General features: G+C 38.5%; 1 protein-coding gene across 2 annotated transcripts in view; it reads right to left on the bottom strand.

Moving 5' to 3' along the window:
- The window catches only part of DOCK4 (dedicator of cytokinesis 4), a 472,836-nt gene that overhangs the window by 269,239 nt on the left and 180,661 nt on the right, over window positions 1-22,936 (bottom strand). For both annotated transcript variants that reach the window (XM_005679177.3, XM_018047173.1), the window contains exons 2-4: window positions 6,537-6,620; window positions 2,873-2,913; window positions 855-910 (exon numbers count right to left, since the gene is read on the bottom strand). In XM_005679177.3, coding sequence (XP_005679234.2) covers window positions 855-910; window positions 2,873-2,913; window positions 6,537-6,620 — 181 coding nt within the window. The remainder of the gene's footprint in view (window positions 1-854; window positions 911-2,872; window positions 2,914-6,536; window positions 6,621-22,936) is intronic.

Here is a 22,936-nt window from a genome sequence, read left to right on the forward strand (position 1 = left end):
TAGTGATGTATGGTTGTGAGAGCTGGATCATAAAGACTGAGCACTTTAGAACCTATGCTTTGGAATTATGGTGCTGGAGAAGACTCTTGAGAGTCCCTCGGACTACAAGGAGATCAGACCAGTCAATCTTAAGGGAAATCAATCCTGAATAGTCATTGGAAGGACTGATGCTGAAGCTCAGCATCAGCTGAAGCTCCAATACTTTGGCTACCTGATGCCAAGAGACGACTCATGGGAAAAGACCCTAATTCTGGGAGAGATTGAAGACAAAAGGAGAAGGGGTTGGCAGAGGATGAGATGGTTGGATAGCATCACCCACTCAATGAACATGAATTTGAGCAAACTCTGGGAGATCGTGGGAGACAGAGGAGCCTGGTGTGCTGCAGTTCATGGGGTTGCAAAGAGTCAGACAGGACTTAGCGACTGAACAATAACAATAACACACAAGGATATGTTTTTAAGCCCAATTAGGAAAATAATGGCAGACTCAGCTACTTATGATCAGTAGTGAATCTAGGAAATTCCTGGGTTGAGATATGACTCAGCATTTGATGGCTATGACTACTTGCTTCCCTACACAACAGGAAACCAAGAAGAACCAACTCCTTTTGTTAAAGATTAGGTAGATTCCACCATTTCCAGACAATGAGAGCCCTCCAGTGCCCTAGATTGTCCAACATACAGATGTGGTTCTTTCATTTTCTCCACAAACTGCCTTAATGCCTTCTGTCTTTTATCTAACAACACAAACAATGGCAAGAATAGATTCACTTTTTCAAGACAATAAGTCTTTCAAATTCCAAAATTAGCAATGATTGTGTGAAAACTCTCCATCAATAAAATTTATTTCTTACCCTTTGTTCTTTACACAGGCATTTTTCAAGTGAACGTAGCTGGAAGGAAATATACCCTGGAAGAGAAAATGTGAAGGTTATGTCTATTCCAGCAGAATAACTTTCATAAGTCATATATATATAATATCACCACACAACCATAACAATACCAGGAAGATGGAATCTCTAACACATTCTCTAGGTGAAATCTATTGTAGCTTATAACCAGTCATTTTATTTCGAATGTTTATTAGTTTACAAATTTAGAGATACTTTAAAATAAATATAATCAAAACATTAAATCCTGCTCAAAAATATATTCTATACATAACAGAAATTTTTTGTATTTTCAAGATTTCTATATAGAAAGCATGTTAAATAATTTTTTTTAAATATTGCAGTTTTGAAAAAAGGGGTTTTAATCTGCTTCTTTTGGTTGTAGTTCTTTTTCTTGTCTTCAAACTACTCATGTGTCTATTTGAAAATACATACTAAGAAAATACCACTACTACGAATTTAGAAACAGTATATTACATGTTTAGGAATGATCCTTAATGAAAACATAGCAGCAAATCATCACCAGGCTGCCATTCTGATGGAACAAAAATTAAACAAAAGAAGACACGCCAGCTTAAAGCTCTTTATTGTAGGGAAAGGCTAGGGCAAGGAAATTGTTCCTTTGTTCTAAATGAGAAATTGAAAAAAAAATTTAAAAAAGAGCAATTTTATTATCCATTAAATGACAATATTCTCTGAATGATTTTTTATGCACAATTAAATGGAAAATTCAATTAAATATTTAGGAAAAACAAATGTCATTTGAATACATTATCACCACTGTGGGTCCAAGGATAACATAAAATTTAACTAGCAAGCTCTGTACATACAACAGTAGTAAATAGGCATAGGTTTAAAAAAAAAAAAACACCATTTTTTTTCCTTTGGAATTTAAATTTACCTCAATATGGTAGGAATAGCAAATAAGACTAATTATTAGAATTAACAAGAAGTCAGAAATTGAGTTTCTTTAGAAAAGAAATAAAAAGCACAAAATCTTAACACTTTTTAAAATATGTTCTAAATGAAAAATATTGAAGTTACATATGTATGTGCCTGCAGATGTCCAAAAATAACTTTGAATGAGAGCTAAAGTATAGACTCTCCTTTAGAAAGACCTGAAATAAATGAAATAAAGTAATTAACACAGTTGGATGATCCAGGAAAAAAGGTATACTTAAACAGAAATGCAGGCAAAATAGATTAGATTACTTGTATTTTGGAAATGAGAAATGACACACTTTATCTACAATCCTAAGAAAACCAGAATTAAACCAAAACATGAACATGGCGTGTAAGAAAATATTAGTGAATGTGGATAGCATGGGTAAAGATGGGAAGACAGGAACAAAGTCGAAAAATATAGAAGTAAGGATTAGTGTTAACATCATAAACTACACAAAGGAAAGGTAAAAGAAAACTCATATTACTTCCTACTATAATTCCTTAGGATTTATATAAATATATAAATGATAATGAGTCTTAGTTTCTGTCTGGAATGGTAAGAAAGATGGACTTTTATAATTTGATTTTCCCACATTTCAGCTCCTCACTCCTAAAGGGACTCATAACATACCTAAAATAAACCACTCTCCACACCAACTTTTACAAATGATATCATAGAAAAATAAAGATTAAATACCTCTAGTCATTATGTCTTTTGGAATATATATTTCTGCTGCCTGAATTTTAATTTAGCTTTCTGCAAAACTCACACTTCAAAAAGATTTTGTTTATATATAATAAGCTTATTAAGGTCTTCTCAGTATAAATTTCAAGAGCTACACAGGATTATCACTTGAATAGTATATCTTATGTATAATCTAAGCTCAAAGGAATTTCCAAAATTATGAAGATCTGTATTGCCATTTAGTATTTCAACTAAGAGTCCCAACTGTAATTTCAATTGTATAAAGAAATAAAGTAAATTAACTGTCTTTCTTAAAGATCCCATAATTACAGTTAAAAGTAATTATTTTTACCTTGATATTTGGGTTTTTTAAGGCAAATCCTCTGTACCAGCCTGTGGAGAAATAATCATGGTCATATTTCAATAAATCATTATAATACTTTGAAGAAATCATTAGAAATCAATGTATCTTTTGCTGACAGACTTTACCTTACATGTAGATATTCTAGGTAGAAACGTGGAAATTGGAAGTAGGCTAGACTATAAAAGTCAAGTGACTACAAGTTTAAGTCTTCTATCAATAAAATCACTTGAAAATTGTATTGGAAATGTACATAAAAAAATATAAACATGCATAATGGAAGTAAAGGTTTGATAATCAAAGCACTGGGCTTAAATTCTGGTTTTACTATCAATAAGTATTAGCTGTTGAAATCTTGGGCAAGTTAAGTGACCTCTCTGAGCCTAGTTTCACTCCATTTTATAAAATGTCACACTATATCTCAAAGAAATTCAAGAATCTACACAAGATTTAATATAGTTCCAAACTGCCTTTGCCTGAATACAAAGCCCTGAGTCTACCATCAAAGAACAGTGCTTAGCCAGCAATTCTGTACTGAACTCACACATCGCCTACCATCTTGGGTAAGGATCAGTCTGATAGCATAAGAAGAAAGAAGCCAGGTCTCATCCACTTAGAGCATTAATGGCACTCTTTCATCCAATGTCCCATCAACTGACTCACCATAATTTTTATTCTGCAGAATGTCTATTACTTAACCTCCAAAGTGACTCAGTAAGTTTTACAGCACTGTCTTTAAGGGGGACCATAACTTTTTATAGTTTAAAACAATTACAGAATATACATATATATAAATATGAATTTATATAGCTAATATACATGTGCTGTGTGTGTGCTCAGTTGGTTAGTTTTGTCTTGCCGGGAGCCAGCATGAGGAATTCCACCCGTGACAAGGTCATGCGGCAGAGCTCTGATGGCAAGGCTAATCAGACCTCAGGTTTTCCCCCTGGAATTTCCTGAGCATCCGCCCCCCAAAAAATAAGAATCTGCCTGCTTTTCCACTCTTCTAATATTCCCTGGAAAAAGTCAAATCAGGGCTTTAGTCTTCTGCATTTGAAAGGGATGTTTCAGTTAAAACCCCTCTGATAGCTCTCTAGCTTGCCTAACAGGTTCCCCCGGACCTCTTACAGCTTGTGAATTGCTTACAGCCCCCCAACCACAAGAGGCACAGAGCTTAAAACATCTTAAGATACAGAGCCTTTTCTAAGAGCTGAAAATCATATTGGTGACGGGTTTTCACTGTTGACTCAATGATTGCCGCCAGACCTCCATATTCTTTATCTTTTAGGCACCTGGGAGGATGTTAAACAATGTAAACGGGATATGGAAAAAGATATATAGTAGTTTTGATGTTAGCAACACTAGACTTTTGAGTTAATTACTTTTCTCTTTGTTATATATCACTGCACTCCTCTTGTGTCCTTGCTATGTAAGAATGTAACTTTATTTAGTGCTTTCTGAGAGTGGCACCAGACTTTGGGAAGATCAACACAAATAAGTCTTCTAGTTAACAAACCCTTATCAGAAAAAAGGCTGTAAAATGTTAATTGGCCCTTTTTGGCCAGAAGATGATGTAAATCACCTAAGACTTGTGTATACAATTAGGTATGCAGAGAGAAAAGCCTGGTTTTGACAAGAGTCTGGGCTGCTAACGCTGCATAACTTTGTGTTACCCATTGATCTCCATGTTTTATTGAAAGTATAAAAGGCCTTCTGAACAATAGGGGCCGGAGCCAGTCGCTGGACTGGTTTCCTCCGTGTCTCCTCTTTACTCTAATTTCAGGCTGAATTCCCATCTGGAGCGGGGCAGCTCACCATGTCTACTTGCTTGTCCCGGCTTTTAAGATCCACGCAAGGGGGAGCCCAAGGCAGGGCAGCCCCAGATATTCAAGTGGGCGCCAGTGGCCCAACGTAGATGGTGCAAGCTCCTCGTCTGGAACTTTATTGGCCTTCCCCGTAAGCCAAGTTATTCAGCCCTCTTTTCTCCACCTAATTTTCCTACTACACTATTTCTTCCTAATCTAATCTTATATTTCTATATGAATAAATAAATAAGTTCTCCTCACCAACGCCATCCCCGCTTTGAATTCCCTGGATCCACTAGGGCTGGACCCCGGCAGTGTCTAACTCTTTGTGACCCCTTGGACTGCAGCCCTCCAAACTCCTCTGTCCATGGAATTTTCCAAGAAAGAATACTTGAGTGGGTTACCATTTTTTACTCCAGAAGCTAATATACAGCCTCCTAAAAATGTATTATTTTCAACTTATTGTTTCTTCAACTATAGAAACCATTTTGCTTATTGGAATAAATTATTTTATCATAAAACCAATGTTCTATTGAATTGAATCTTTTTGATTAATTGAACTTTTAGAAAGAAGTATTTGAGTTTTGTATTTAAATATTTTTGTTCCTCATGAGTTTTCTTAAAAAAATATTTTGTAAAACACCATTTTACAATCAGCCTGGAAAAAGTAGAATGAATTGAGAATTGCAATCTATAATGTCAGGATTTATTAGATTCTTTAAAGACATCCACCCAAGAAATATATCCATTCTTAAATAATTAATAGTAACCAAAACTTGAGAATTGCAGAAATGTCACAGTGAGGTCTCTGTCCAACTACACCATACAGAAAGATGTTTACATTACAAAACAGCTCCCATTAAGTATATTTTCACCCATTCATAACAGATTTTATATTTATCTGTAAACGAAGTGGAAACAGACAAAATATATCTGGAAATGACAGAGAAAAACCTTATATTTTTAAATATATCAGCGACACTGGATAAAATAAATGTCCATGTAACACCACCATTTAATGACAGGCTCTAAATAAAAGTAATAGTTCTATTTGGGAGAACACAATTTTATCAATAATGAATCTTAATTTGATAGAGTCTTACCATATTATAAATTTCTAATAAGGACATGTATTGAGAGGAAAATCATATCTTTGGATACGCTGATGGGACTTTACAATATGGCCATTTTGTTAAGAAAACAAAGTAGTCATTTTATCTGGGATCTTTTTAAGGACTCGCATTTAAGGATGTTTTGTTACAAGGAATAGAAGCATTTGAGAACATACTAGGTTGATTTAATGAGGTACCTCTTATATAAATTAATCATACAAGTTCACCTAAGATTTCAAATGGAGGAAATAACTTCACTCCAAATTTGGGGGAGGTGAGGAGGAAGAGTTTATAGGACTAGAGCAGAGCTGGCCAGGGCAGGAGTCCCACCCCAAGGAATCTGGTTATGCAATCTTGGTTAAAGCATTTCTGCTCTGGACCTCTGTTTCTTTCTGTCCTGGGGAGCCCACCAGACTCTTGACATTCCAAGAAAGGCCCTCAAGTTTGGCCCTGAGTCATGAACTCTCAGAAATTCAACAGTCTCAATTGCATCTAGTGAATATAAATAAATAATATTAGGAAAAAATATAATCAGTTTAAAAATACCAAACAATGTTTTCCCATAAGCCAAACATTGAACATGCAAGAAAATAGTTTTGTAAAAAATGGTTCATTGTGACTAAGGGGAAAATTCCGGAGATTAATAGAAGTATGAAAAGAATTTGTAAATTTTATGAGCTGCCCAATGCTGAGGAGATCGTTTACCCAACTGCAAACGATCAATACTAGTCTACTTACCATCACACTTCTCCAGGATCTGAACTGTATCTCCAATTTCCAATGACAGACCATATGGCACAGTTCCTCGAAAACTGGCAATAACTGTAAGAAATGACACAGAATATATGGGGATAATCATGTCAGTAATGGCCAGTTACACTGCTTCCTATGGCATGTTACTGACCAGGAAAAATGAACGTAAGCAGGAAATACACACTGATAGTTAGAACTGGCTGTCATATTTTAACGTGACACCATTCAGAAGAAAACCAAAGTTTACATACTTTGCTAACTGTTTGGTCAAACAAGTGTTATTAATACAAATTTCAAAGGTGTGATAGTTACTAAGATAGTAGACAAAATATCAACATCACTCAATAACATACGTAAACAGATACTGCTTGAAGAGCTGCGCGAGGAGTGTCCCTCTACCTCACTGCTACAATCACTCCCCATTTGGAAGCCCATCCCATGGTAGGGACTCAATAAATACGTGTTCAGTAATAAACGAGGACTATATGTCTTACTCATTAATAAGCTTAGTTGACCTTTCTGCTATGCTGTCTTCAGGATATTTCTTTTCCATACACCATAAGGTCCTCAAGAGAAGGCACTATGTCCTCACTACTCACAGCTCACTACTGTGTCCTCAGGGTCTAGCCCAGCACATGGTGTTAAAGCAGTCTTCTTCTCTGTAGTAATCAATGGTAATGGTTACTTCTCTCCCCTGGGTCTAAACACATGGCCAAAATGACAATTCCCACATGCCTTAGCTCTCAGATCGTTTGAACTAGGGGAAGTAGGGGCACACAGAGAGGAGGCACCGTTTAGCCTTACCTAATGTTTACAGACTGACTGGTTTCTTAAACACGGTGCGGGGCTGGGCAGGACTGGGATATAATACCAGAGATTAACCATCCCTAGGCAATGTGAGGGGTTAAGAGAGAATGAAGGACAGAGATTCTTCCCAGGAAATTAACACCTGAGTCATAAGAGAGACCAGGCTAGAAAGTAAAGAAAAGGACCTCAACACACAGAAAGAGAAGACACATTTCCTGTTAAATATTTCACATGCTGAAATCATCTTGCAAGTCACATCCAAAAAATGATAGTAGGTGCTTTGACCGCCTGATTTTTAAAAGCCCCCAACTTTGGAAGTGAATTTTACAATATTCTATCTTTCAGATCATAAGATTTAGAAACACTGCCAATCCCCCAAGTAAATTATTGTTATTATTGTTAGTGCTATGAATGTATTTTAAAAGCCTGAAGGAACACATGAATCTGTCAAAAATCAAAACATGCCAATAAGTAATGGGCTTTCAGAGAGGTCTAAAGCCATTTTATGATCTTAAAACAAAATTAGCAGTAGCAATCAAAACACAGGACAGAAAACATAGCCCAAAGTATATGAGACAGATAAAAATAACTACAGCGTAACCAAGTTAAAAAATTCTAGATAAGCATTAATCCATGATGTCATTTTCTAACTATAACCATAAATACCCTATGACCTCATGTTGATGGCCTCAACAGTATTTGCTTGAAAAATAATCAAACGTCTGTATCTTGACAGATTACTTCAAATAACTTTCAAGGACCTCTTCTTAAAAGGAATCAACAACCAAATAGACAGTAGATTGAGTACAATTTAAGACTCCAAAGCAAACTGACCCTCAGAATTGCCTTTTTACACTCATGAAGTTACCTTAACCTCTCACAGCCCTAGTGGTTCAGCCCTGCATTACTGATGCTTTTCCTAGAGGTCTAAGTGTGTGGGTGCCCTAACTCAGCTCATTCTCCGAACACGAATGCCCGTGTTAACTCCCAGGCAGCCAGAAACACCTCCCCTACTGCTGGTGGCTCTCTCCTACCCCATCACCTTCTTGAACATGGCAGTCCCACTCATTGGTGTCATTCTTCACCACCCCTTCACGCCTCAGCCCTTCACGCCACTGTGTTCTGAAATTGCTCTCTCCCTCACTGTCACCACATCCATGCTGCCTTTCAGGAGGCCATCCTCTCTTCTACCACTTCTCTCATACCTTCCAGCCTTCTGCTGTAGATCTACTTTCTTAGCCCTCTTTTCAAAAATTTACTTATTTTCAACTGGAGGATAGTTGCTTTACAATATTGTGTTGGTTTCCACCATACATCAGCATGAATCAGCCATAGGTATATACATGTCCCCTCCCTTTTGAAACTTCCTCCTACCTTCCTCCCTATCCCTTCCCTCTATGCAGTCAAATTTTCACTATCTATTTTACCTAAGATAATGTATATTTTCCATGTTACTCTCTCAATTCGTCCCACCCTGTCCTTTCCCTACAGTGTCCACAAGTCTCTATGTCTGCATCTCCACTGCAGCCCTGCCAATAGGTTCATCAATACCATCTTTCTATACTTCATATATATGCATTTATATCCAAGTTAGCTTTCTTCTTAAATGCTGATGTCAAACAGGCTGGGTGTACAGACTTCCCTGGTGGTCCAGTGGTTAAGACTTCAAGCTTGAACTGCAGGGAACACGAGTTCCATCCCTGGTTAGAGAACTAAGACCCCACGTGCTGAGTGGCCAAAAACAAACAGACAAACAAAAAGGCTAGGTGTAGGAAGAGAACATCAAACTTGGTATCATGAGATATGGGTATGAGCCCAGATCTGACCACTTATTAGCTGTGTGATTTGGTCCAAGATCCTAATCTCTCAAGAGTCTCCAATACCTCATCAGGAAAATGGGGTCAATGATAAGGAAACTGCAAAAGGTAGTAAAGGATTAAATAAGGCTTCTCAGAGCAGACTTTCTTGATATACATCCTCTCACCCCAATTCCATGTGCTCATAGCACCATATACCACTTAACCAGCCTCTCTTATTTGTGCAAGTTTTGGAAGGATGTCTCCTGCAACAGACTGAAAATTCCATGGATATAAGAACTAGGTAGGTTTCAGTTCCCAGTTGTCTATATAATTCAATATAGAGCCTGGCACACAAATTGAGCTCAGTAAATAATCACTGAGGGAATGAATGTGGGCAGAGCCATTCCTATTAAGTGTTCTGGTCTTAGGCAGTCAGGTTCCTTTATTACGGGCAATTCTATTTTAAGAGGGCACACAAAATTCTAAGAACCAAACTATATTACCTGTGAAAACTCATTCTTTCACAGGAAATGTTTAAAACTGGGATGACAGGTTGTCTGGGTCATAACTGCACATCATCTCATTTCTTACCCAAGGAGTCTATGTGGGTGAATTCTGACTTCACTCTTCACCTATATAATATCTGATAACTATTAAAGGTGAGCTATTATGTTCTTCACTCTCATTGAGCTTCAGATGCCTCCTCTATAAACGAAGGAGTTGAACAAGGTGAACTGAAAGGTCCCTGCCAGCCTGCAATTCTGAGAGCCTGGAAGAAGTCTTTCAGCTCAGCACTGACAGGGTATAATGTATAACTGAAGCACTCTGTGCCCAAACCAGCCTTGCTTCGGTTTTAGTCACTGCCTGAGTTCTGAAAGAATGGACATTGGTCCCCACCGTCTGACCAAGCAGAAGGGAAGGTCTGCTCTCAGCATCTCCTACAAAGTCCTTTACCACTCCTGTTACTTTCCAGGCTCCCATCCCACCTACCTCTCCACACAATGCCCTCCACACTACCATACCCAAATCCCCATCAGGCTCTTTCATGCAGAACTCAGTGCCTTTATGCGTACTATCCCCCTTAGGGGCAGTTGCCTTCCCCACCTCTTCTACACAGTCACTGCAAAGTAGCCTGAGTTGAAGGTCTAGCTCCAAGGTTAACTCTTTGAATTTCCTGATGCGACCCTTTCTCTTTCCCCATCCTTGGACCCAAATGAAATCAATTTTCTTTTATCTATGCTCCAAGGGGACCATGACCATATCTTAAATCACGCAAGGTATCATATACACTTGACTTATCTTTGTCTTTCTACTTGAAAACTTGAATTGTTTCGAATTCCTCTTCCATACTCCAGCACAGGATTATGTTAGTGCATGAACAGAGAATGAATAAACACACGGAATGAATGAATGAAGCCACTGAAAAACGGTACCCAAGTTTTAACAGAGTCAGAGAATGTCAAAGGCACCGCTCATAACTTAAAACGTCTAAAATATATTAAACCACAGATCACACTGGAGAGTAACACTTTTTAAAGATATAGTTCAAGGCAGGACTTTGATCTTTACCTTCTAAAAAGGCTAGCCATTTTCAGTCTTTGAATTATGCAAGTAATTCTACCTTGCAATGTACTAAGTTCATGAATGGATGGATAAATGCTGTTTTATTTATGCTTCAGGTTATGCAATTGAAAGGGGAAGGCAGTTCTAGGCCAAAGAGCAAAAGATCTGAAAGCATGATTGACTCGGGTTTACTAATGGTAGCATATATTGTATCATAAAGGAAGGAAAACTGGTTTCGCAAAGCAAAGAGTCAAAGAAAACTCAGGCATTCATGAAATCTCAATCTGCATTTCTATCAAATGCACTTGAAACATATGCAATGCTTAGATTCTACTCTGGATACAACTTTTCAAGTAAGCCCCCAAATCCTCCAAGCATTTTTGCATGAAACAAGTCTATAGTTGAAAATTCATCTTGCCACCAATTGTTATAAACTAGCTCTGTCTTCAAATGAAAGTCTTCTTATCCTATCTTTCCAGGGGCATCCCAATAACATTTGGGTTTACTGAACATGACCACATACTGTCTTGATTCCCTTATTTTCTTATAAATTGAAAAAGAGCTACAGAAAAGATCACAGAGAATGAATGCTTCATAGAGCTGGAAACACAAAGGTCCAATGCTATTGTTTCAGTCCTAAGGATCCTGAGAATACAGTTTTAAACAGACATAAAAACTACTGTATGGTATTGTTTTCATCTCTGCTCATTTGCTACTATATAGAAATTTATTTGGATTAACAAACATGTATATAAACATAGCTTATGTTCCAGTCTTTTAAATTTATATGTGGGGAATTCCTTGGCATTCCAACAGCACTCCATGCTTCTAATCCATGGGGCACAGGTTCGATCCCTGGTCAAGGTACTAAGATCCTGCATGCCACGTGGTATGGCCAACCTCCACCACCCCACCGCAAAAAAAAAAAAAAAAAAAAAAAACAACTAGCTAAAATTATGTGTGTAAGCTGAAAGTGTTAATTAAATGTATAGCTTAAGCATCTTGAAAATCAGAAACAGTTGCCTCTTATCACATATTATTCCTTTACAGAATATCAGTTTAGTATCTAGTGACTTTACTAAAAATTAAGTGGTTTTGAAAAGCATCCTATCTGTAAGTCACCAGTGTTTTCTGTGAAGACTGAAAAAAAGCAAAATCATGCTGTGAAGCAGGAACTTATTTCTCAGTTTCAGTGACATTGCTTGCTCTTGTAAAGAACAAATTCATACTTTAAACTTTTAAACTTAGTATGGAGCAATTCAATCACAGAGTTGTGACTTTTAATAGCAAAAACAGAAACAAATTATAAAAACTACTAGAAGACAATCATGTAGCCCTGCATCACAGATGATACCATATTCATCATCGTGATCAAAATAATATTGATGATGATGCTACACACCACAGTTCGAGTCAAGCCTGGCAAACACTGCCCTTGCCCCTTATGGGCTGACAATCTAAGACGAACGGAACATAATGTGGGGAAAAAAAATTATGAAATATTTTGTTCCTGTGACACAAAGGAAGGCAACTCATCCCTCAAAGTCAAAGTTTTGGCTTCATCTTTCTGATAAAAGGATTTCCAACTCAGAAACAGGTTGTGGTCTGAAAGGTCATTTGGAAGTTATTTACAACACAGAACACGATGCATGCTATTGTTCTCGAGTTCTGAGACTATCCCATGGAATCCCATTTAACACAAAATAAATGAAACTCTTGTTTTTCACAACAGAAATGAGCTATGACTGCACCAGAAATTAAATAAACATTTTTATGGGAGTAGCTGTAAAATTCCGAATGCTGGTACTTGAAGCATGTCAGCAACAGTGAGAAGGCAGTGGCAGAAGCAGGGCTCTGTAAAGGAACTCAGAGGACATTTAAAACCGGTTCTTTCCATGTTCACGTGCATTTCATACTACATTTCACTCTGGTTTGTCACGAATGTATATCTACATTCAGGTTTATCAGCTTTATGAGTATCATTGTGTGTGTTGGGGGCACGCACAAATGGAAAAGAGTGGGCAGGAAAAGGTAGAATTTCTGAAGGGTCAGAAGATTTTTTTTTTGGATAAGAGCTGGAGGACACAGTGAAGAGGGAAAGGGGATTAAGCAGAACTAAATTCTTTTTTCAGGGATTTTACTTCATAAAATAGGAAAACAGTGGAAGAAGAGGATAAGGGGTCATCTCCTCTGCACATGCACAAAATTCTCCTGTAGGGAAAGATAAAATACGATGGGGAAATCCAAGTTAATAGTCTTATCAAAGACACCACCTTATTTTTTAAAGAGCTGTCTGGATAGGCCTTGAGGGAAGATGAAATGGAAGTCATCTGGAGATTTCTATTGGTATGATCACAAGTGCAGGACAGAACTGTCTTTGTCCCATAGCCCCTTAACATCTTTCCCCTCCATGAGATGAAGTTAAGACCAAAGGGGTCATTTCTACCTTCAAGGGACTCCCAGCTGGCCATCAGTGTGACAGCAGAGCCCTGGGAGCAGGCGGTCTAGAAAGACTGGAAAAAAAATTTCAAAGGAAACGTGGGAGGGGGCAATGGGATGCCTGCTCCTGAATATGGCTTTGATGCTGAAAACGAACTCCATAGGAAAATCAAAGGAAGGCTCACTATGCTCCAGCTTCTCGTCCTCATAATTGCCATGCATTTGAGATCAGTACCATTCTGTCTATGCAGGCAGGCCCGTGGGGCAGACATATGCATATCGACCAACAGGACTTCATTCTTATGCCACGGGTACCATGGTCAGGCCTTCAGACAGGTCACAGGACTCTCTCGGGCCTAAGCGACTTTGAAAAATCAGAACATGGAATAAAATGTATTCATTTCTGACATTTGACAAGTGCTACTTGAAAATATACTGCTGTCCTTGACTGTTAAGAGGACATTTCTACCAACTGCAGAACTCCATTCTGCCTAAACCACTGCCCTCTGGACTCCAGGCAAACAAAGTAAGGTCATGGTGCAGCCACACCAAGACCCCTCTTCAGAAATGGATGACATATTCTCCCAGCTGCCGAGAGCATTAGGGCGGTCAAGGGGCAGCCTTCTAGGGTTGCCTCAGCTGAAGAGAGCTGACTTGCCCAAGGCCATGTCCTCTTCCCAGGTGGCCTGCGCCCAGTGACCTTGAGGGCCAGGCCCTCCTGCTGCAACTCTGAAAGGCCACTCCAGCTGAAGTTGACAAAGGCTGTCACTGGGCCAGCATCACAGGTGATGCGTTCTCTCTGCCCAGTCCTACTTCTCCCCTGTTCCTTCCACTGGCGTGACACCCAAGAACACTCTCTGATACACACCCTGCAGCTCATCTCTGCATCTCAGAGTCTGCTTTCTGGGGAGGCCTACCTGCTCCAAGCTTACAGTGTCCTGTGTTCAGAACTGACTTCTTGCCACATCCATTTTCAAGGAAGAAGGAAAGTAGCCTTGTTGAAATACTATCTGGTGGTTTTGCTAAGTTCTTTGTTTATTATTTCTGATCTTCTATGATGGGGGTGTTTCTATTCCCATTTTAGAGATAAAGAAGAGGAAAGAGGCCAACAAGGGAATGAGTGAACATCAGGAGGCTACTGCTCCACACGAAGATTTATTTGAAGACACTGTCACTGTGGCAGGAAAGGAACCCATTTTTATTCCCCAAAGAGTCATAAACATACTCTTCCCCTTGGTTTTAATGTTGCAAAGGCACTTTCCTAAGTGGCTACAAGAACAACTGAAGGTCAAACAGTAGAATTCTGAACTGATGACTGCATCCACCCATCAGTACTTCTAAAAACAACTTTCAGATGATAGAAAAGGTTATGGTTTTGGTCAGCTGCCAGGAAAAAGGAGCATCTTGGAAAACACAGAGTTTAAACAATTATCTCAGAAGTATCTCAGCACCAAGGAAAAGGAGACAATAATGAAAGCTCACAGTACTGCTTTTTTGGGGAGGGGGCAGGGGGCGCACAACATGGGGAATCTTAGTAGCCGACCAGGGATTGAATCTGTTCCCCTTGGACTGGAAGTGCAGAGTCTGGATCACCAGGGAGGTCCCCTAAGGGGACAATACTGAATAGGGAGATGAAGGACCTGGGTTTAGCTCCACCACTTACGAACCATGCAGTCTTGAGTCCTATTATTTGCAGGCAGAATGACATCACCTGCCCGGACTACCTCCCAGAAATGTCATGAGGAGCAAACAAATGTATGAGAACTGGATTTGTAACCCTATAAATGTAAGTAAATACGGGCTATTCTTTTTTTCATAGTCACTGTTAACTGGAAGCTTGGAGACTAGGTCTGAATCTGTAACAGACGAAAATAATGTTTCCATTCACAATCATTAAATTAAAAACCCTTGCTTCATTTTGTGATTACAGATTCTCAGAAACCACTTTTAACAAGTTATACTTAGAAAGATTCAGGTTCAACTGCTCCAGAGGGAAAAGAAGGCTGGTACTATTGCTTTTTCTGATAAAACAGGAAAGCGTCTTTGGCAAATGAGACAGATTAAAAAAAAGAAAGAAAGTAACAGGGTTAAGAAAGATTTTCCTAAAATGCTGAAGCAGAGATAGGAAGGGAAGAAGATTCAGCTTTTAATACACACTCTGCCAAATAGTGCATTATTTGTCCTAGGAATACCAGACAGCATCAGGAGTAAAAATTACAATGCAGACTTCATGCCACAGAAAATAATAACTGCTTTCCCCACACTCCAAGGGAAAAATTTTCACTAAGAAGTAAAATACCATTTCCCAAGCAAACATATTAAATCTGCCACCAAATATTTGGTTTAAAAAAATGTATATATAAAATGTATAGACATGTATATAAATAGTTATATAAAATATATTTCCTCTCCCAATGTGTGATGGTTAATGCTAAAATTATATCCTTTAAGAGAATTTTTGAAACACAGGATTAAGTTTCAACACTGTTTTTTTATATTTAATATTTTGCTATAAGGGAAGAGAAAAAAAACAAAACCCTGTTACATCTTTCTGTGCTCTGTTCTGATTTCTCATTCCAAGTGCTAAATACTCAAAGTCACAAAATGGCACATAAGACCTCAAGTGGTACATCTGGGCCTAGCCATCTAGCCATCTCACCCTCTCTGCCTGCACCAGAGGGACTCACAGGTCACCCCCAAATGTGTGTGCTTAGTCGTTCAGTTCGTGGCCAACTCTTTGTGACCCCATGGACTGTAGCCCACTAGGCTCCTCTGTTCATGGGGATTCTCCAGGCAAGAATACTAGAGTAAGTTGCCATGTCCTCCTCCCAGCAATTTTCCCAACCAGGGATTGAACCCAGGTCTCCCGCACTGCAGGCGAATTCTTTACCAGCTGAGCTACCTCCAAATGGGGAGAGGTCAATCTGTTCTTACAGGCTCTTCTAATCTTCTCTCCAACTAAACAGTCAGTTCTGTCTCATCTGGTTATTTGTCTGGCTCACACAATAAAGCACTCTAATTTTTTTTTTCCACTGCTGCAGCTGCTGCTAAGTCACTTCAGTCATGTCCGACTCTGTGCGACCCCATAGACAGCAGCCAACAGGCTCCCCTATCCCTGGGATTCTCCAGGCAAGAACACTGGAGTGGGTTGCCATTTCCTTCTCCAACGCATGAAAGTGAAAAGTGAAAGTGAAGTCGCTCAGTCGTGTCCGACTCTTAGCAGTTCCATGGACTGCAGCCCACCAGACTCCTCCGTCCATGGGATTTTCCAGGCAAGAAGACTGGAGTCGGGTGCCATTGTTTTCTTCCACAGGGTTTTCTTTTTGCAACTTGAATTTGACTTCCATTCCCAATACTCACCTCTCAAGAGGTCCACTGGGATATTACCTGCAAACCATGTAACTTCCACCAGAAGAGAACCAATCCCACGTTCTTATACTTTATTACTCCCTCTTCTCCTTTGATGAATAAGCCAATTTCCAATTTTGAGCAAATACTAGTTCTGACTTGTTTTGACCACTGAAAATCAGTCAAAAGCAATTTCTCTAGAAAATGGGAAGCCAATGAACAGGTCAATGGAGAAAAGGAACAAAGTTCATAGTTCTCTAAGAATCTGGTGCCTGCACATTTGTTTAACCTCAGCCTTTATAAACCAGAGTCAACAGTTACATTGAACCTCTTAGCTGAGTCTTAGCAGGTGCTGTAAATGCTTTTCACTATAGTTGGATCCCCTTTTGCCTATTTCCAACAGATATTCTTCAAATCACCTCCAGCCTCCTTGACTCCATGGTACCCCTCCCATTTACATCTCTCTTAACACTTAACTATATCCAGCATCTCCAGGTTTGCGATCCCCTTAAGTTCCCAACACCACCCAGTGGCTACTCAATAAATACTGTTGAGTTTACTCCTTCATTCACCTTCTATGTGCCAGCACTGTGGCCAGAACTGGAAAGACAATGGTGAAGGAAACACTTTACATCTGCTTCGGGCTTCCCTTGTGGCTCAGATGGTAAAGAATCTGCTTGCAATGAAGGAGAGCTGGCTTTGATCCTTGGGTTGAGAAGATCCCCTGGAGAAGGGAAAGGCTGCCCACTCCAGTATTCTGGCCTGGAGAATTCCATGGACTGTATAGTCCATGGGGTCACAAAGAGTCAGACATGACTGAGTGACTTTCACTTCACTTCACCTAGTTCACAAGTTATGAGAAAGAATGTTTCCCACATCTTTTCGTTCCTAAAAAATTCAACACTGAATTTTATATTTCCAGTGATTTATTAATTGCAAAATTGTTTTTATACAAAACCAAATTTATAATTCTATCATTCTGGTGTGGAAGAAAAAATTAAGTCTATTGTCCATTTTCTTAACTTTTAAATTTTAAATTGCAGATTTATATAAAAAAAACTATGAAAATAGTATAAAAATTGACTCAGCCTTCAGTTAGTTTCAGAAAATGCTAAGATATTAAAAAAAGCACACTTGCCAAAACCAGGGCTTCCCTCATAGCTCAGTTGGTAATGAATCTGCCTGCAATGCAGGAGACCCCAATTTGATTCCTGGGTTGGGAAGATCCCCTGGAGAAAGGATAGGGTACCCACTCCAGTATTCCTGGGTTTCCCTTGTGGCTCAGCTGGTAAAGAATCTGCCTGCAATGCAGGAGACCTGGGTTTGATTCCTGGCTTCGGAAGATCCCCTGGAGAAGGGAAAGGCTACCCACTCCATTATTCTGGCCTGGAGAATTCCATGGGCTGTATAGTCCATGGGGTCACAAAGAGTCAAACACGAGTGAGCGACTTTCACTTTCACTCACTTGCCAAAACCAAGAAATTAATGTTGATATAATATTCTTAACTATCCTACAGATCGTATGCAGATTTTCCCAACTGCCCAACCAATGTCCTTTGGTTAAGGGTTCAATCTTGGATTCCACATTACATTCAGTTGCTTTATTTCTTTAGTCTTCTCTCATTTAACGGGTTCTCAGTCTTTGTCTTTCATGACCTTGATGCTTTCCAGAATACTGTCCAACTATTTTGCAGAAAATCTCTGAATTTAGTTTTGTCTGATGTTTCCTCCTGATTAAGTGTAGGTATGCACTCATGCGAAGAGTTGACTCGTTGGAAAAGACTCTGATGCTGGGAAGGATTGGGGGCAGGAGGAGAAGGGGACGACCCAGGATGAGATGGCTGGATGGCATCACGGACTCGACGGACATGAATCTGAGTGAACTCCAGGAGTTGGTGATGGACAGGGAGGCCTGGAGTGCTGTGATTCATGGGGTCGCAAAGAGTCGGACACAACTGAGCGACTGAACTGAACTGAACTGATGCAATTTTGGCAAGAACACCACAGAAGTGATCACGTGTACCTGCTCGGTGTACCTTACCAGAAGATATACGATGGCAATGTGTCTCATTGCTGGTGATGTTAACCTTGATCACTTGGTTAAGGTGGTTTCTCCACTGCAGAGTTACTACCTTTTTCTTTGCAGTTAACTATAGTATCTTGTGGGGACATACTTTGAGACTATGCAAATATACCCTTTTTTTCACCGTATTTTATAGCATCCATTGATGATTCTTGTCTGGAACCCTAGCAAATTTAACTCTGGTGTTTTTTCATAGGGTTATCCAGACACAACTGGTTTATTTCAATTGCAGTTAAAACCTATAATGCGTCCATGTTGAAGCTGGCACAACATCCTGACTTCAGCCATGATGCCTTGATTTCCTAAGCAGAAAGCGTAGAATTAACACAGGTATTAACACAGGTATTAACATAGGTATTCTTGACATGACCTACTCATCATATCAAATAAAATCTCAACCATAACATTTCATTCATTTCAGAAAGTGAACAGACTTAACATTTCTGCTTAATTTTCAGTATACTACTTGGTCTCCTTAAGTACTTCTTTCTTAACCAAAGAATGGATATGCACATTTGGTAAAAGATAGCTTTTGAACTATTTCAGCTAATTTTCAAGAAAGATTGAATGGGCTTGTCATTAACTATAATCGTTCACAGGTTTGAATTAAGCCTTTCAGTCTTTACTTATAGGTCACTGATAGGGAACTGTGGGAAAATCTTCAATTTCTTTTATTTCAGTAAGAGAATCTAGTCTTCTGTGATGGCTAATTTTATGTGTCAACTTGACTGGGACATACAGTCAAAGCATTATTTCTGGGTGTGCCTGTGAGGGTGTTTCTGGAAGAGATTAGCATTTGAATAGGTGGGCTGAGTAAAGTAGACTACCTTCTCCAAGATGGGTAAACATCATCCAACCTGCTGGAGGGCCTGAATACAACAAAAAGGTAGGAGGAGGAATTTGAGTTCTCTGCCTGTTTGAGCTGGGACCTCAAATTTCTCTTATCCTGCCTAGGACTTAAGTCATTGGCCCTCCAGTTCTCACAACATCATCACTGGCTTTCCTGGGTCTCTGCTACTATAATCATGAGATAATTCTTTATAGGAAGTCATATACATACATAAATATATCCATATACTTCTGCACATGTATATCTTATAGGGGTTTCCCTGTCTACAATCTGTCTGCAATGCAGGAGACACAGGTTTAATCCCTGGATCAGGAAGATCTCCTGGAGAAGGGAATGCCTACCCACTCCACAATTCTTGCCTAGAAAATTCCATGGACAGAGGAGCCTGGAAAGCTACAGTTCATGGGTTTGCAACAGGGTCAGACACAATTGAGCGACTAAACAATATCATGTATGTATTCTCTGGAGAACCCTGACCTAATACACCCTCCTAATGACTCTGTACAATAATACTTTACTGATGTTCCCAACAGCTCCTTAAGTTATTAATTCTGGCATACTATATTAGAACTGATTATAAAAATCTTAAACTAAGATATTGACTACAAACTAGAATGTCTAACTTATAAGTGATTTGTGTTCTGAAAATTTTATAAAGCTGCTTATTTAAAATGAATGGATTCTCAAGCTACCACGTAATAGTCTATCTGATTGATGAAGCAACTGAAACAATCATTCCACACGCAATGAAACTTCAGGGATGGGAGGGGTTTATAATCTGGGAGACACACTATGCGCAGAGGTAGAGAGGTACTGGTTAACGTGGAGAGAGAGTGGGTATACTCTTAATTCCTTCCCAGTAGCATAATTCTCACCCTGGACTCCTATAAAACCCTATGCATGGGGAGCACCACCATACTTCAACTCTGCAGTGACCTGGTGATCCATCTACACCCCTCAGCACCCTCAATACAGACTATAGTTATGAATCCATCTTGGCCTTCCTTCATTATTTCCTTTTCTCCAGGGAAACACAGCTGTATTAGAATATCTCGTTCAACCTCTCTCCCACCCCTATCCACAGGGCAGATCCAGTAGCCATCTGACCAGTGAGACAGGAAGGAGTGAACGTCCAGGTCCTCTGGAATCTAGCAAGAGCCCAGCCCAATCATTCTTTAGACTTACAGTATTAGAACTGGAAGGACTTTACAGAAGTAATGACATTATTATATATGTGGTATTTGTAAACCTGGTACTCATGTGGCTTATAGTATCCAGGAAATTCATTGAACCCTGCTATTTCTACTTTATAAATTCTCCATGAAATCTTTCTGCTTCCCCTCAATGACTATTTTTAAAATTAAAAGATATTAAGAAAAGAAATGTTGCCAGTTTATCACTGAGATTTTAACGATAAGTTAAGGCAAAATTCATGAAACTGTAAGAGCCAAATCAGGGAACCAGGATAAAAACTGAACATTACCGACTCAGCACTTATCAATTATAAATGAACTTTTAAATCCTTCCTTGGGTTTTTTAGAGGGTGTCAGGTTCTCTGGGGATCATGCCCTCTGTTCTTTGACTCTTCCAATTTTATGAACTAATGAAGCAGTTGCTTCCCACATCTTTCTTCTCATTGTAAATTTCAGCTAACTTGGTTCCAGGTGTTGTCTACAGTAATTGAAATCTGCACTCTTTGTTAGCAAATTGATGTGCTATTGAAAAGAAACTTTTAAAAACTACCCCCTTAAACAGACTTTTTTTTAAATAGAGATTAAAAATCACTGTGCTTGGTTAAAATCTTCGTAATTATTTGTCCTTTCTCCCCTCTACAATGAAAGTTGCCAAGAAAATTTGATACGTTTTCCAAAATATCTTCAAAAACAGACAACAGGTCTGATGTTAGGGCCAAACCCAGTCATTTGTTTCACAATATGTTAATTAGGAACAATCCATCTATTGCAATTCTTTGGTTTGAAGGATAATTCTGCATTTGTTTTTATTTTTCTGAGCACCACTGGAGGTGACTCAGTCTGCTCGTGAACTAAATCTGACAACGTGAATGCCCTTGAGGTTATGTACAAAGTGAGTGACTTTAATATTCCAGCCAACACAGACTGAAATAACAAATGCCCAAAGATGATAAGATTAAAAAGAGAAAAACACTTCAAACAACATAGAAATTTCTATTTGGGGGAAGATAACTCTAATTCCCCAAAATAATCTCAATATAAAAAAATTAAATTGAAAATGTGATGGATTCTTCCACAGGTATGTGGGAATTTGAGAATAATTCCATTTAACAAAGAAAAATGAGGAGGTCAAATTCCTAAGCTTACTAGAGAAGTACATCTACATGAAATGTACATATAAGAAAGTATGGCTATTTCTTCTTTTATTCATGACTATAATTAAAAACACCTTATTTTAGAACCGCTGGGAATAGCCATATGTTAGTTATGTTTTATAAAGCATTGACAATTTACTGAAAGTTTCACTATTACTAATAAATGTAGGTGAGTATAATGAATTCTTAAAGTTAAAAAGCTATATATTGCATTTTCATTTATATAAATGAATAATTTAGCTATTTCTAATACAAATACATTGATCTAAAGCTGATTAGGACCCCCATAGGCTATCAAGTCTCCCATAATAATATGCTTAAAAATCCTGAATCTATCAACTTCTTATAAAATTCAAATACAAAAGAGTAAATAAATACATAAATGTTCCTGCCATCTCTCTTAACTCTAGTTTTGACAGCTGAGTGAAATATTAGCAAAAGATACTTTTTCAAAGATTTTTCAATCATTGAGTTTTAAGGTCTTTGGGTTCCAAATATTTGTGCATTTAAACATTTTCAGTGAATCCAGAGTAGTATGTCCACCTAAAACACAGAATTTTAAGAAATTCTGCATTTTTCTTTGAGTTCGTCCTAAAAACATTCACAACAAGGTCAACTTTTTTTGTTTATTTGTATATATAGGAGAAATTTGTAGTTCTAAATAATTTCATGCCACGAAATCTCAAATTTACAGTTAGAACTACACAGTTAAAAATAATAAACCTTACAGGGAAAAACTTCCCTACACTGTATTTGAAGCTGTGTGACAGATGTCTTAGGTTTTCTCAATCATTTCATCCCTGCCACCCACCCCAATTCTGACAGACACTTATAGTAAGCAAATAAAACATATTAACCAAAATCTCATCAAAATAGGAAAAGTGGATCTTTTCTTACCTCCATCAAGCTAATATTTTCATTCTTTTCCATAAGATTGAAACTTTTTTAGTTCCTGGCACATACAGAAAAAATAAATCATCCTGTCAGTTTCCCAAAGACTAGTGAGGTCCTGCTAGAAGTGACATACGTCAAGCTACTTAATGTGCATGCATCTCAAAGCCCCAAGGTGAAAAAGTCCAGCTTCATAAAATTCCCCATTTATGGCAGGTCCTCCTGTTTGTTAAAAAACAAAAAACCATCTCCGATGCC

This window comes from Capra hircus, chromosome 4 (genome assembly GCF_001704415.2).
Source record: "Capra hircus breed San Clemente chromosome 4, ASM170441v1, whole genome shotgun sequence".
Classification (NCBI taxonomy): Eukaryota; Metazoa; Chordata; class Mammalia; order Artiodactyla; family Bovidae; genus Capra; species Capra hircus.